Source organism: Fusarium fujikuroi, chromosome FFUJ_chr03, assembly GCF_900079805.1.
Source record: "Fusarium fujikuroi IMI 58289 draft genome, chromosome FFUJ_chr03".
NCBI classification, from domain to species: domain Eukaryota; kingdom Fungi; phylum Ascomycota; class Sordariomycetes; order Hypocreales; family Nectriaceae; genus Fusarium; species Fusarium fujikuroi.
In genome coordinates, this window is record NC_036624.1 from 3531924 (window position 1) to 3546774 (window position 14851).

The following is a 14851-nucleotide window of genomic DNA, read 5'->3' on the forward strand; positions in this document are numbered from 1 at the left end:
TATAAATTTAGAAGCTGTTTTTGGACGGTTTTGACTTACAGGGTTCATTAAATAACATCCATTTACTGCATCCATACCTGTGCCCGATTCATTGGTAGGGGGACTCAGGCTTCTTGGTTGGAATGAGTGGATGCGAGGTAGGTGTATGAAGCGCAAGAATGAGCTCCCAAAAAAAGAAAAGGCTTCTCACGACTGACGAAGCCAAGCTGAGGCCATCAGTTCACGAAGGTCGACGACCGTCCTGAATCTCGGGTGATTTCAGCAATCATAAAGATAAACCAGCTCATGCAAGTTCGTCCTTGTCTCAGGTTGAATCTAATGGAGCGCCACTCTCGCCAAAATCGATGCGAGCCAAAAAGATATGCCCATGATTTAGGATAAGCTAGTTTCGAGTCGGTGATATAGCAAGGTTGATTGTTCAACTTGTATACATTTCCCTGTATGAACTTGACTCGGTCTACATATAACTCGAGGCAATGAGCTTATGGATAGATGGAGGTGGTCGGAACTGGGAATTGACTTTACCGCGTCACACATCCGGATGTTACGATGATAAGTTGTGCATGTGCTGTCATGCTGTTCTATGATGCTTGAATCTGCAAATCATAAGTAGGTAATATCAGCGAGGCGCTAAGCTTGACAGGGATGGACAAAGGTGTGTCAAGGATAGAGAAAATTCAAACAGATTGCACGATCATCGATCGCGTCAGCCCTTGTTTCTTCGGTCCATCAAGTCCAATACAGCACGTGGCCAGGAATCCCATCGCCAATAAGCCGGCGAGGTCTAACAGCATGAGGTTGGTGTGAGTGAGCCTTGTCAATTATTGAACCTAAAGCTGAGTATCCGTCACTATACCAAGCCTTTGACTGAAAGTCAAAGACATGATCAAGTTGCCCTTAGGAGCACGCTGGTTCTGCAACATGATGAAGGCATGACAAATGTTCTGCGCTTCGTGTGCGTGTAACGGGCCTTAGGATATTGTTGTTGATTCAATATCAAGAATATCCCAGTAGCAATGAGTGATACTTCAAGAGACTGCAACTGGATCAACATCTTTCACCCAGAACAATGGGCCTTTCAACTGGTGGAACAATACTCTGTACGTGGGAACAAAATACACAGGGTGAGACCAGTCATTCGTTGCACACCTCGCTTGCAGGCGATAGAAGTAGATGTTGAGGATGACGGGGGACGTGCAATTTCACATAAACAATAAGCTAACGTTGGACCCATTTTCACATTCACCGTGTTGGATATCGGTATTGACCCCAACGTTGTCCGTAACAAGTCTCTTCATACGACGCTTGCCGTTGCTTCTCCCAGTCTCATGGAGGGAAACAAGGCTGACAGGGGGTGCGCGTCTCTCTACTTTGGCTAATGATCTTCCCGTGACAAGATAGGCGAGAAGAGCACGAGCTGGACGTGATGGCATCCATGGTGAACGTACCCATGATCTGGCCTGTTATAAGCTTGTTGTTCAGCTGAAGCTTGCCAACAACGATGAACAAAAAGAGTGGGGCGCTTTAATCTCTTTAATTTCCAGACGCGTCCTATCGGTCGGCGCTGGTGTCCGGGTACAGTAGCGTATGTTCCAAAAGAGTAAAGAGACGAGGATTTATGGAAGTATCGGCTGGTACAGGTTGTATCCGCAAATACGTCCATCTTCGATCATGGATTATGACCTTGCCTGGCTATAGTGAACCACAAGTTCTGCCGACGAGATAAGGTGCTGGCATGGCCTTGAAACTGATCAAGCCGTTGCCGATTTGCTAAGCGACTGATCGAGAGCTAGTATATTAGTATTCTCAGCTTTTATCTGACCAGTTGTTGGATAAAAAAGCTGTCTTTGTTTGCTGGCATACATATGCACCGGCAGGCTTTGCATTTCGTGCTATGCGACCATCGCTTGCCTTGGACTGTCCTGAATGCCATTGCTGGACGCCTGCCAATAGATATCTGTTTTGCATGTCAATACACTTGAAATCAAAAACCCCCCAGTGTTAATATAAGTTCAGCCAGGACCGGAACGGACGACTGAAGCCAATGATTGACTACAGCAAATCTGCAAGACATCTGACGGCTAATGAAACTCAACGAACAAGTGATGCCTACGCCTCAACGGCCGTTCACGCATATCACTTCCAGGCCTCAGGAGGCAAGAAAACATCGGACCTTATTATAGGGTGTTAAAATAAACTTGGTAAAGAGTCCCCTAAGTTTAGGCTAGATTTACCTAAGTATTTTCATCATTTAGGGTTAAGGTCCTAAGTTTTCTTTCCTCCCCTAGCCAGGCATTTGCAGCAAATTCAAAGGCCACTTAAAGATCTTTGCTTTGATGTGCATATGCAAGCAAAGCCCCTCAATCATATGACAGAAACAGACGTGAGAACACTTCAGTGAGAAGCCAAAATGTTCAGAACAATCAAGGCAACGCTTGGGCCTTCAGAAAAGAAGAGAATCTACTCTGCGTGCTGTGAGACTCGAAATGGACCCTGGATGATGGGCCACGGGCGTTAACGTACGCACGTTGTATGAGACTTATATTAGAAGCTTGGATGACAGCCCGAAAATTTTACACAAGTCAAGGTCTGACCTTTTTCGTTCCGGTTGGTAGAAGAGAATCCCTATGAAATAACGAGGGGCTGAGTCGCTGGCAGACATACATACATAGCATTGTCGTCTCCTGAGACAGAGCAGAGTTTATTGGTGAGTCGGTGTGCCACGCTATGGGTGACTTGTGTGTAATATCACAGCCAACATATACTTTTGTCATGAGACACGGCATTGATGGGGGCTTTCGAGGCGCAGCTGGAGAAGGCAATGGCCCTTGATAATCAGTCCAAGGGCAAAGAAAGATCTGTTGAGACAGACCAGGGTAAAATGCAACGTAGATTGGCCCATTCGCAAGACCAATAATTTCGTAGACTCCGAGTGGTGATGATGTATGACTGACCCCAATTGAGCTACGTGTGACCATGACATCGGTTGGAAGCAGAGTTGCTTGCAGCATCGTTTGATGGCTTGCAACAGCCTGCTACCAGTATGTAGTCTGCCTGCTTTTGATACCCATATGTGTGCATCGCAGGGGAGACAAGGATTTGCTCTCAGAAGATCGCGAGGGGGGAGACACATTCACCAGGCAATACTCTCTCTTGGCTTTAACGAAAGTCTTTCTCGTGGATGAAGTCACGTCATTCATTTGGTCGAACGGAATCTGCCAACAGGAAGAGTACTGTACATCTCCCCAGCTGAGAGCACAAGACCAGCAGCGACAGGTTTGAATGTGTGTAGTAATCAGCATGTTGTGCCCATCCAAAAGGCCTCATTCAAATGGATTTAGATGTCTTACAGGGATACCTAAAAATGGAGACCTAAGGTAGTGGCAGCCCCACTGCCCCAGTACATAGAGTCTGTGTGCTCTCACAAAACCCGCTACTAATCAGCCGCTCAGCAGAATCCCTGTAATGTGCAATCTGAGAAAAAGCATGTCTGTGTGTGGGAGGTGGAGCGAAAGGCGCGGCTCTTATGCATTCCGTCTCGGAAAGATACGACCAGGTTGTGAGGCGAGGATGATTCAAAAACTGTATCAGCCTTACTGAGCTATGAGATGAAGGGTCATTGTCAGAGAGGAATTGAATTTTGCTCACTCTTTAATGGAGCAATTGATAGAGGTAGCGATTTATTGACGACTCGGCTGTTAACTCGACGAGCCTTAGGTAGACTACTACAGAGTAGGGTAGTTACCTACTACTAAAGGGAAGCCTGTTGAATGAAACAAGGTCGGCTGTAGCCTAATTGGGCCGAGCTTGTACCTGAAAGTACTCGAAACAGGTACCTCTTGGCCGCCATTGGCTGCCTTTCAAGTCGATGAGGGGTGGGCCGCCAAGTGTCTTGGGGTGCTTGAGCCGTGATCCCCACCGGCTAATCCCGAACAGGGTAACCTGAAAAGTGGGCAATCGCAAGCTGGTGCAAGCCAAGGACCAGGAAGACGGTGGACCGCGATGTCCTGTAAGTCGTTCGTTGACCATCCATCACGACATCACAGCGTCACAGGAGGCCCTTGGGAAATTGGCCCAAGAGGCTGTTCTCAACGGCCGCACCATTTGCTACTGTTTCGTCCAGTCATTGCTAATCTTGGGCCTTGCTAACAAGGGTATACCCAGCCGCCCTCCCCGTCTCCATCCCATTGCATCCGTCTCGACTCCATCACCCACCATCGGATCTTGAAAGTGAGGATCACACCCACTCAGCAGCTGATAACTGTGATGCCACACCCTTCCCGGTTTTTGGTTCCTGAACCATTTTCTGTCACCTCTTCTTCTCTCTTTTATAGCTGCGCTTGTTTCCTCTGGAGGTGTAGGATCTTGATTTGAGGGCTTGCTCTGTTTCTCTGATGTCCCGCGCTGTGCTGCCGATTCGACGTCGATATTATCACATCCATTTGTTGAAGATAGTCGCGGTTGAGATTACACCAAAAGCGCCTTGGTCATACGTTCTTTTTTTCATTTCTGCTTTCTATCACCTGCTATCCTGATATCGCTTCCGTTGCCAACTAAAATTTCGATGAACCAAATCTAATCCGACCAGAATCTCACGCAACAGTATCACTTCTCAACTGCTTTCGATCTAGGCCTCTGTCTTTCTCTCTTGTTTCTTTTCTTATTTCAACCCTAGTTCGAACACCTTGAGCTTAGCACTTGATGATGCTTGCATAATCTCATACCATTGCGACGACTTTTTTGGGTTTCATATCATCAACATCTTACATACCAGCTTACCCCATCAACGAACAATGCACTCTCGGTGGCCTCGGCTGTGGGCACTGTTCTGTCTACTTTTGATTGTGCAGCATGTTAGCGGGGAGGTTTTTAGGGTAGTTCCGAGAGCGGACGACAACCCAGAGAAGACAACGGCAATCGATTCCAGCACAACGTCAACACGTGGACACAGTACTGCCACGAAGACTAGCGAGGTTTCCGCGAGGCAGACAGAACTCTCTGATGCCTCAGAATCTCAGTCTCAAACCGAATCTATCTCAGTGACTGCCACTGAGACGGAGAAAACACAAAGTTCAGACCCTGCATCAACCAGCACAGATGGCTCCCTTGAAAGCGGACTGGATGATTCCTCGTACTACAATGGTATTGATAGACGGAAAACATTGATTGGGACATTAGCTAATATTTTCTAGCTACGATACCCGCTGGACAGCTGCCCATTGAGCCTAGGCTCACCCCGGGCTGGGGCGTTGCAGGAACTATCTTACTTATTACTGGCCTCGCATATGGCCTTGTCGGGATAAAAAACCGAATGATCCATACTTTCTTTTCAACTGCTTTCGCTGCATCATTGGGCGTTGCCGTTCTCATTGTTTATGTCATGAAATCCGAAGTCAGCGATGCTCTACAGGGGGGCTATGTGGTTGCTGCTGTCATCTCCGGGTGCGTCCTCGGCGGAGCCTCAATGTTTTTTCGGGAGATCACCGAAGGTCTAGGCTGTGCCCTGGGTGGCTTCTGTATTGGCATGTGGCTTCTTTGCTTAGTTCCTGGAGGGTTACTCGGACCTGTGGTTGCAAAAGCCATTTTTATTGCTTGCTTCACCGTGGGTGGGTTTGCATTCTACTTCAGCCATTATACTCGGGACTGGTCGCTTATCCTTATGATCGCCTTTTCTGGGGCCACTATTACAGTCTTGGGAATAGACTGCTTCAGCCGGGCTGGTCTGAAGGAATTTTGGGCCTGGGTTTGGGATCTGAACGATGATTTATTCCCTCTTGGCGCAAATACATACCCGGTTACTAAGGGTATCCGCGTGGAAACTGCAGCCATCATCATCATCTTCCTCTTTGGTATTATCTCACAGATCAAACTATGGAAAATTGTCCGGGAGAAACGTGAAAAGAAGGCGGAGGAAGCTGCTGAAGGAGAGCGCAACCTCCGCGAGGAAGAGGAGCAAGTAGGCCGGAACATAGAAGAAGCGAACGCTCGAGAAAGGCGCCAATGGGAGAGAATATATGGTGATGGAGACGTCGGAAGCTTGACAGCTTCGCGTGACTCGGACGATGCAGAGCCCACAAACGAAAAAAGGAATCGCAGCAGCCAGACGGACTCCTCTAAAACACGCTCGACTTCGATTGTTGAGGTCATCGAAATGGCGGAGATGCCAGATGCTGTTGAAACCAAAAAACAGCCTACCGTCACATTGATGTCTTCTGACCAAGATGAAGATGGCAGGGTCACAGTTCGCGTTGCCACGGACGATACAGTACGGCCAACCATGGGGAGAGGGGATCAGCAATTGGATACCGGAACTGCTATGCAAAATCTCCCTCTCAAAGGCGATGAGGTTGATCGGCGCATGTCGACACAGTCATCTGTGGCCAAATCTGCTGTGCCTCCTGTCGTTCCTCTCCCATTCACCATTCGTGTCGCTGATGATAATTATGATGCGCTGACGAGCGGTGATCGTTCCTCGGTGGCGCCCTTCGCCGACGAAGAAGAAGAAGATACTGGAATTCATACTTCGGGCCAACGACACTCGCTTGCTAAACGACTTTCTCGCCTGTCCCGGGGATCAATGGAGCTTCTTGGCAACATTTCACACCGATCTAGTCGTGTCTTTGGAGACCATCCAGAAAACGAACATGGCGAAAGTACTGATGAGTTAGTGATTCCACGATCGCGACCACGAGACGATGACGGCTCAGTTGCGGCGACAATTGATGACGACAGCATGAGTGGTGATGCTCGCCAGTCCCTTCCGATTTCAGAGCTCCCGAAGAGCATTGAGATCAACGCCGAGCTCTCTGAGACGGATGATAAGGGCAAACCGAGCCCGCCCCCAATCGACCAGGAGACGTTCATGCGTGCCGATGGAAACGAAGCTACCAAGGCCGAAGAGCCTCCCTCGGCTGACGTGGAAAAGACCAGATCCGCGACTTCTGGCTCATCAGCCCGTGTTAGTTTGACTAAAGATCGTCTACCTAGGTCACTCTCGCGGGTAGCACTTTCCTATAGAACCAACGAGTGGGCGAAACATCTGAGCAATGCTGAGGCTCCGGAAGTTGATGAAATTCACATCGAGGTATTGCAAAACCCAGCGGTTCCGACCATTGAGGCGCCCGCACCTGTACATGTCGACGAGCTCCGAAAATCGTCAACTGAAGGAACCCCTGCACCCATGATTCCAAGGCCGGACTCTCAGGCGTCCAATTACTCGCACACAGCTTCAAGGCGCAACGTGAAACAACACGTTCCAGCCGCTCTCGCTTTGCTCACAGGCGAGAGTCAAAACCGAAGCCCTGGGACCACTCCAACTAGTAGCCTTATGGCACGAACTTCTTCGGGAGGCTTGCGAATAGCCTCGGGCGGGATCGCTCCAATTGCAGAAGAACAAATTGTTTCAAGCCTGACTCCACCGATTGCTGAGGAGGAAACCATGGGGGTGCAAAACATGACTGCTCCAGCGGCAAATGAAAGTCAACGCACTTCAACACCAGGCGTTATATCATATTCTAGCCCCCAGACTCTCCTTGGCCAACGAGAAATGTATCTGCGCAATAAATCGGCAGGGAACCTGGTGTCCAGCTCATCCGAATTGAACCTTGCCACACGCCACAGAGCTTCGAGCGACGCAGGATCTCTCAGCAATCATCCGATGTACGCAGCTGCTATTGGTGTAGATGTGGACGACTTGCCATTGAATCAGAGGAAAGAACTCTTGCGACAGAGTAGTCTAAGCCCTTCAGTTTCAACACCGTCTTTGCAGCGGCTCAGTGGCGGCAGCAACGGCAACGGGTTCAATACTTCAGAAGCACTATTGAACACCCACCAACCGAAACGTGTGTCAACTCTTCCCACCTCTGCAGCCCGCGAGGCTGCTCTTGCGACATTCCGACAGTCAGTTCAGCATGAGTTACGCGCAGGTACCCCTATCATTAGCAGTTCTGGCCGTGAGACACCCTTCACCCCATCGTCTCTCTTGGCCAGCAGAGAAGTTGAGGTCCAGCGCAGTGTAGACATGAGTCGTAACATCCTTTTGAGTCAAAAGCAAGCCGAAGCCCAGCGCCGCGAGACACAGCAGCGGGAAAAGGAATGGGCTGACAAAGCCTTCGACGAACGAATGCGAAATGGCGACCTTCTTGACGTTCATCGTGAGGCTATGCGTAAGCTCCAGAGGCACGCCAAAGACATGTAATCAATGCCCTGAGCAACTTTTTTTTCTTTTTTTTTCTTTCTTTTTCTTTTTTTTTTTTTTTTTTTTTTTTTTTTTTTTTTTTTTTTTTTTTTTTTTTTTTTTTTTGTTATCTATTGTGCTCCGAATTAGTTTCTTTTTCTTTCTTTTCTTGTCTTTTCTTTCCTTTCCTTTACCAAGCCATTTCACATACCTATTTTCTATCTTTTCTGATTATTATGATAACAATGGGTTTCACGGTCACTATTAAAAGTTGGGGCGGGGTAGTTACGAAGTATGGGTAAAATATGATACTGGAGCTCGGAAGGCTCCTTGTTACATTATATATACTAGATAAACACGTAGGGACTAATCTAGTGCATTTCTCACTCTCAAATCGATGGCAAAGTCCAAATTTAGGCTCATCTAAGCTCAATAGCCAACTAATCAACAGTAAAAGGGGAAAAGGAGTTCATGAAAAGTGGATTATTAAGACTTGTAAAAGTACTTGACGAAGTACATCTAAACTAGAGTAAAAGCTTTTCATACCTACGCCGTCGCCTGCAATGATGCTGAGCCCTAGTACGGATAACACGGGCTACATGAAAAACAAAATGGTGATAAAGGAAGATAAAAGACAAGGCTCCCATTGCATCAATTGAATGTATAGTGCTTATCATCTCGCCCAGCCATACGTGCGCTCCTAGCGCCGATATGTTTCCTGCAGTGGTTCAGTTGTGACAGAATACGTCGACGACATAGGAACCAACAGACTGGATTCGGTAGTAAAAATACCGGGAGCTGGGACGATCTTTCTATCAGCCCAAACAAGTGTCTGACTGCAAGGCTGCGGAGCGGAGCTGTTCTCCCACAACTGGTTGTTGATGACGGAGGGGAGAGAGTCAAGAGGTAAACCGTGATCAAGCGGGGGTCGTTTATCCTTCTTCTTGCCGAAGCGAAATGAGGAGATTGAACGAAATGGAATGGTGGGCATGTCGAAGCGCGTCCGGAAGAGGAAAGGGTTACGAGGAGCTGGGTTGATGGGTTCTGATGAAGTCGAAACAGTTGGGGGAGGGTAGGAAATCTCCCGTAACGGTGACTGTGATACTTGCAACCCTCCCACTCGAGATCCTAACTCGTATTCATGAGTCACGAGAGGAGCGTCGTTGGACTGTAAAGATATTGGGTTGAGGCTTGCAGAGGACGCTGTGCTCAAATTGCGCTGAGACAGAAGACTCCTGATCTTGCTCGATATCGAAGAGGTACTATGTAACATTAGTTATACAAACATGAAACTCCCCAGTTGTTTACTCACGTCGAAGTGGTGGAACCCATAAAACGAGAGTGTCCAGAACTGCTCCCACCGATTGTCCTGTCAGGGTCATACTCCTCGTGAAGCTTGGGAAAGAGACATCCAAAGCCAAGGCAGAGCAAGCCGCGACGATAACTATTCATAGCGTCCTTGGTCATGCCGAAAAAGATGACGACAGGAATGGCGGAAAGTATGTGGATATAGCAGTTGTTCAGATACCCGAAGTTGACACCATTGGAAGGGACAAAAATGACTGCCGACCATGGATAGGGTATCACCCGATTATGGATGAGGTCGTAATCAAAGGGTTGAAGAGGAAATGCCTTCAGCATGTTGAGAACAGCAAGGGTGACCACAAAAGGTAGATAAGGGACTAATATGGCCAATACCATTAAGTAAAGGCGACGCTTCGTCCTCTGAGCGCGTTGGTTAGCAGACCTGCTGCTGTTGACCGCCGAACGAGTGGTTTTTGCAATGTCACGAAAGCGTATATAGACAAGGACTGTGTGGCGTTAACTACCTTAGACTTATCTATGGCTACGTGATGAGGGAGGCATAGACTTACTTGCATATCCAGATGTTATCAGTGCGACTGTAACAGGGGCCAGGACGAAGAAGACCATATAGGGCCACGAAGGCCATGCAATCCAGCTGCATCCAGCCAGGGTAGCTACTGCGTATCTCTGAGTAGTCAATGGCCAGACCCATGCGACCTGGATGATTGGAAGGGGAAACATGATGAGTGCCTGGACCAAGTTACGCCGGCGTTTCTCCCGAACTGTGAGGGCATTGGCACGAAGGAGGCCGACTTGCTGGGCAAGATTCCGCATGATGGCCAGGAGGCAGGTTCCGAATAAGGCGCCAGTGAAGTTGACGTAGTAAGCATTGATATCGCAGAATACTTCGCCATTCCACCACTTGCTAGTGTCGTCGTTCCGCCAGATGAGAGCGTTAATTATTGTGTCGAGATTTGACCATTCGATGTTGGCAATAAAGACCACGGCTGCGAATTCTCCATTACGGTAGAGGTTCTTTAGGGGGACTATACAGGCGATATTGGCGATGAGCCCGAAGAGAACTCTGCAAACAAGGTTGGTTGTGAGTGATGGAGTAGTGATGGTTCCGGGTCCAGGAGCCACGATGATAGACAAGTCGTCACGACCAGACAGGTGAGCTGAGTCGATCATGACGACAACTAAAAGGGAGTTAAAGAAGGAATGGGTGTATCTCAAGATTTATCAAGGTCAAAGAAACTTGGTGTTGTTGGTGATGGTGATAGATGCAAGATGGCTCCGGACGTTGACGTCTTGGCTCAACGGTTGATCAAAGCGGGAAGCGCAAGGACCTCACCCAGGAAGCATTGGCTCTGTTGGCTATGTCGAGAAGGACTTCAATAGCATATAATGAAGGAAGAAGGAAGTCAATAGCAGCGAGATGTGTCATGGTGGAGGGCTTAATTAGACGGCGGCACCGTCACTTCGACATGAGATGAGATGAAGGGGCCGCATGCCAATTGGCGTTCCTGTGTCCCTAATCAGCAGCATGTTTCGATCTTAGGACTATCATTAGCCCCCTCTTTCACCCTTTTAATAAGGAAGAAGCTGGAATCTCCGCCTCCATTTAGATTTTGGCGTTACTGTCCAGTCTGCTTGTATAAGGCGCGGCTATTGTGGGCGTCTATTGACAACCCGATCGGGTAAGTGGATCTGGCAGGGGTAAGTGAACAAGACCACTGAATAAAGCTCAATAGGCACCTAGGCTGTAATACATACATGGATGCTTTCAAGCCCATTTACAAAGTAGTAACAGGTCTGTAGGATCTGATACTGGTGAAGTTGGCGAAGAGATCGGCGGGGCTAAAGTCTGAGCCGTAGAGCATGGCCTTTTTTCCGTAGAATATACTGATTTGATCATTTATGGGGAGTGACAGAGCACTCGGTCTAACGTAGACGGGAGGATGAACAAGGAAGTGCAATTGAAATGGTGATTTCAGTCTGTCGCCGCTAGTGAATATTCTATACTGTAGGAAGTGTTTCGTTTCTTCCGATTCACCGAGAAGCGAAGTCCGCTTTTGGAATGGACCACTTCTTGGCCACTCGGAAGTTGAACGGGTTTACGGAGTATGCTTTCATGACATTGGAAGTGTATTACCTACCTTATTTGATGATGGTAGTAGGTTAACGTTGATGCGCATAAATGCAAGGCCGTATTCAAATCGCAGTGTCGTAGATATGCAGTTATCCAGCACTCCACAGTCAGCGGCACCCATCTACCGGGTCGCACAACACCTCCAATCTATCCAATCAAATAGCGCATTGAGGGAGCATCCCTAATTCCAATTTCAGCTTGCCCACCCTATCGCGTATCAGGGTTTCGAAACAAACCGTCTTGACGCGACAAGCATACCAAAGCTCAGTCCTCCAGTGCCCGCCTTATCAACACCCACCCATACCCTCGCCGCCCCGGTTCCCAGCTTCAGCTCTTCACCAACAACGTATCGCACAAGCAAGCAGGCAAGCAAGCAGGCAAGCAAGCAAACATGTCTTTCTCCTCCGTCTTCCGCCGCGCCGCTGTCGCCCCTGTCTCTGCTGCCCGGGCCTTTAGCACCACCACCCCTCGACCTCTGGCCAAGATCACCATCATTGGTAATCTCGCCGACACCCCTGAGGTTCACTCCACCAGTACCGGTCGCGAAGTCCTCCGCTACGCTGTGGCCAGCAACAGCGGCCCCCGAGACAACCGCAAGACCAGTTGGTTCCGAGTCACTAGCTTCGCCGAGGGCCCTCAGCGCGATTATCTCATGAACCTTCCTAAAGGGTACGATGACTTATAAAAACAATTGCAACACGTGGTATTTTGTGCTGACCATTACATAGTGCCAGCGTCTACGTCGAGGGTGATGCCTCCTTGAGCACCTACACCGACTCCAACGGCCAGAACCGCAGCAGCTTCAATGTTGTCCAGCGTATTTTTACTCCTCCCTAGATACCATTCACCACAGCTAACCATTCTTGAGGCACCCTCGAGGTTCTCCGACGTCCCCAGGCTCCTGAGCAGGGCGAGTAAGCAGCAAATGTCAACTGAATTCCTTCTTGTAACATGGTCGCAAATAAATCACCTGGCCGTAGTTTTCTGCCTACCTGTTCTCCTCTCTCACTTTGACCCGTTTCTTTTGTTGGATGTTAATGTATGGATGTAACGTACGATGAGCGTTGTGCGCAACCTTAGGAGGATATGTATGATATTACGATGTAATAAACTTTGTTGATCACGTACTTATTCCTTCGTCGTGTGTTCGCTTATACAGGCTACAGAATAGAGCCTATGGTTTAGGAAGAGTTGTCAAAGCACTACTCCGCTCCAAGACTACCTTATGGCCGCAAGTCCTATGTGTGGTCCCAGCTCTTTAGGCTCATGGCGGATTCTCCTCCGTTTGGACAAGTTTCTATGGCAGCAGGTAAGGATTTCTCTAGGAAGGCAGGCCTGCTTGTCAACAAGAAATTGTATGATGTCGATACCTTATGGATGCCGAAAGAGCTATGCCAGGAATCTGAGAGCATCTACACCAATGCGCAGCTGTCCATACATCCGAAACCAGCAGCGACTCCACCTTCCTCGCTCTTATCACCCTTTGTGCGCAAAAGATACCCGGCTTCCTCATTGTGGTGAACTTTGCCTGTGTTCTGGTCCCAGATGCAAGTACCATAAATACCCAGCTCGCAGATGACACCGCCTTGCTCTAGATTGCCATTGCGAAGAATGGTGTTATTGACAGGTGGGGGAGTGATGAGCTCCATGAGAATATAAGATCCCCAGTGGGACTCGGGAACAGATTTGAGGAAGTCTGGAATAGCACCCCGATAGATGTTGTTGCCACCACCTTCACGCTGGGGCTTCAACACATAATTTTGGCAAATATTGAGGTCGAGGGCCTTCTTCCGAGCCTCAAGTCCGGCATCGCTGCTGTCCATCGGGTAGATGTTGGTAAATGTGCGCCACAGCTCAGCTGCCTCATCTGTGTCATCGCGAATGAACCTACTCAGAGCCGAGGGCTCTGTGGAAGGGCGCGGTGTTGCGAGAATTTGTTGAACCTTCTTCGTTCCAGCTAATTGAGTCAGGACACTAGGGCATTTAATAGCATTCGACCTCTCCAGGTGATAACGAGCCTCCCAAGCTCGTTGATCAGGGTAGTCAGAAGGCCCATATCCAGATCGCATGTAGATCACAGCAACTTCGTAAGCCTTGGAAGGGTTTCTTGGAAGAATGTACAAAAGCTGGCGTTTAGAGGTGTCTGCAATCTTGCTGTGCTGGAGGATTTGGGAATAAGGTAGTCGGAACACAGGAATAGATGACGAAGAGCTAGATATTTGGTATTCAAGATGGCGCTGGTCGAAGATATTCCTCTCGCCATCTTGTACGAGAAAGATGACGCACTTCTGGTGGCCGAGTTCAGAGTCGGGATAAATGTTGTACGCTTTCACGATACCTGCTGCTAAGCCACGAGTGCTGGTGTTCTCGGGCAAGTCTAGTGATCCCGGGGTAATAGAGTTGTCCAAAATCGGGTACTCGGCTGTAGCAAGATACCTGTTCTCATTAGGCTCAGTTTATTAATGGACAGCTTACGAAGGGAGTCGAATTACTTGTGAAGAGCAGAGGTGTGCGTCGAAAGACCGCCAAAAGAAGAAGCAATGGTGTTGAACTCAACCTGCTTGACTTGCAAAGAAGACTTTGAGGTCTCGGTATCCTGATGCACCATATAGTCTGAGCGGAACAAGCCTAGAGACACGGGCTGTTGTCTTGTTAATGAGACGTCTTCAATTAAATCGAGAGACACTTGCCTGTGTATATCCCTCGGCTTTAACCTTGATATGAACTTCCCATAAGTTCCGAATAAACTCATCACCATCCGAGACCCTGAATTTATTTAGAAATGATAGCATGTAAACCTGAGGCGTACTCACTCCTTCACAACCTGAGCCAAGAACTCCTCATCCCTGCTCACTGAGGCATACAGCTCGTTGTAAGTCTTTTGAACTGCCTTACCCTGGGCGAAGCATTGTTTGGGAAATGGACTTGGAAAGAGGGTCACAGGAACGTTGATAGCAGCGATGCTTTTGGGGTCTGCCTCGGCGGCTATGACTGTGGGAGGAGGCCTTACTGCGAGGCCATTGCCTATTGACCAGTCCTTGACGGTCTCGATGAGGGCGTCCTTTTCTTCGGTCTTGAGATTGGGTGGGTATCTCCCGTCTGTGAGAGAAGCCATTATGCTGGAACTGACCTAGGCTTTGCAATGAGATATTCACCGAGTAACTGGAATCGTGAGAAACTTTTGATGACAGACTACCTTGGGTAAAGTGAATACTAGT

At 48.6% G+C, this 14851-nt stretch overlaps 4 protein-coding genes; 2 read left to right on the forward strand and 2 right to left on the reverse strand.

Moving 5' to 3' along the window:
• Positions 1 to 4793: 4793 nt before the first annotated feature.
• Positions 4794 to 8197, forward strand: FFUJ_03191 (uncharacterized protein; the record flags this gene model as incomplete). XM_023575011.1 has 2 exons in its annotated part: positions 4794 to 5142; positions 5193 to 8197. 2 exons carry the CDS (start codon positions 4794 to 4796, stop codon positions 8195 to 8197), a joined length of 3354 nt encoding a protein of 1117 aa, XP_023428751.1.
• Positions 8198 to 8876: 679 nt separating this feature from the next.
• On the reverse strand, positions 8877 to 10672 carry FFUJ_03192 (related to pheromone receptor PRE-1; the record flags this gene model as incomplete). XM_023575012.1 has 3 exons in its annotated part: positions 8877 to 9438; positions 9489 to 9987; positions 10051 to 10672. The coding sequence occupies 3 exons, from the start codon at positions 10670 to 10672 to the stop codon at positions 8877 to 8879; spliced, it is 1683 nt and encodes a 560-aa protein (XP_023428267.1).
• Positions 10673 to 12024: 1352 nt separating this feature from the next.
• On the forward strand, positions 12025 to 12551 carry FFUJ_03193 (related to single-stranded DNA-binding protein; the record flags this gene model as incomplete). XM_023575013.1 has 3 exons in its annotated part: positions 12025 to 12302; positions 12362 to 12450; positions 12502 to 12551. 3 exons carry the CDS (start codon positions 12025 to 12027, stop codon positions 12549 to 12551), a joined length of 417 nt encoding a protein of 138 aa, XP_023428268.1.
• Positions 12552 to 13045: 494 nt separating this feature from the next.
• On the reverse strand, positions 13046 to 14748 carry FFUJ_03194 (related to glutathione synthase; the record flags this gene model as incomplete). XM_023575014.1 has 4 exons in its annotated part: positions 13046 to 14069; positions 14126 to 14274; positions 14348 to 14399; positions 14447 to 14748. 4 exons carry the CDS (start codon positions 14746 to 14748, stop codon positions 13046 to 13048), a joined length of 1527 nt encoding a protein of 508 aa, XP_023428269.1.
• Positions 14749 to 14851: the final 103 nt, after the last annotated feature.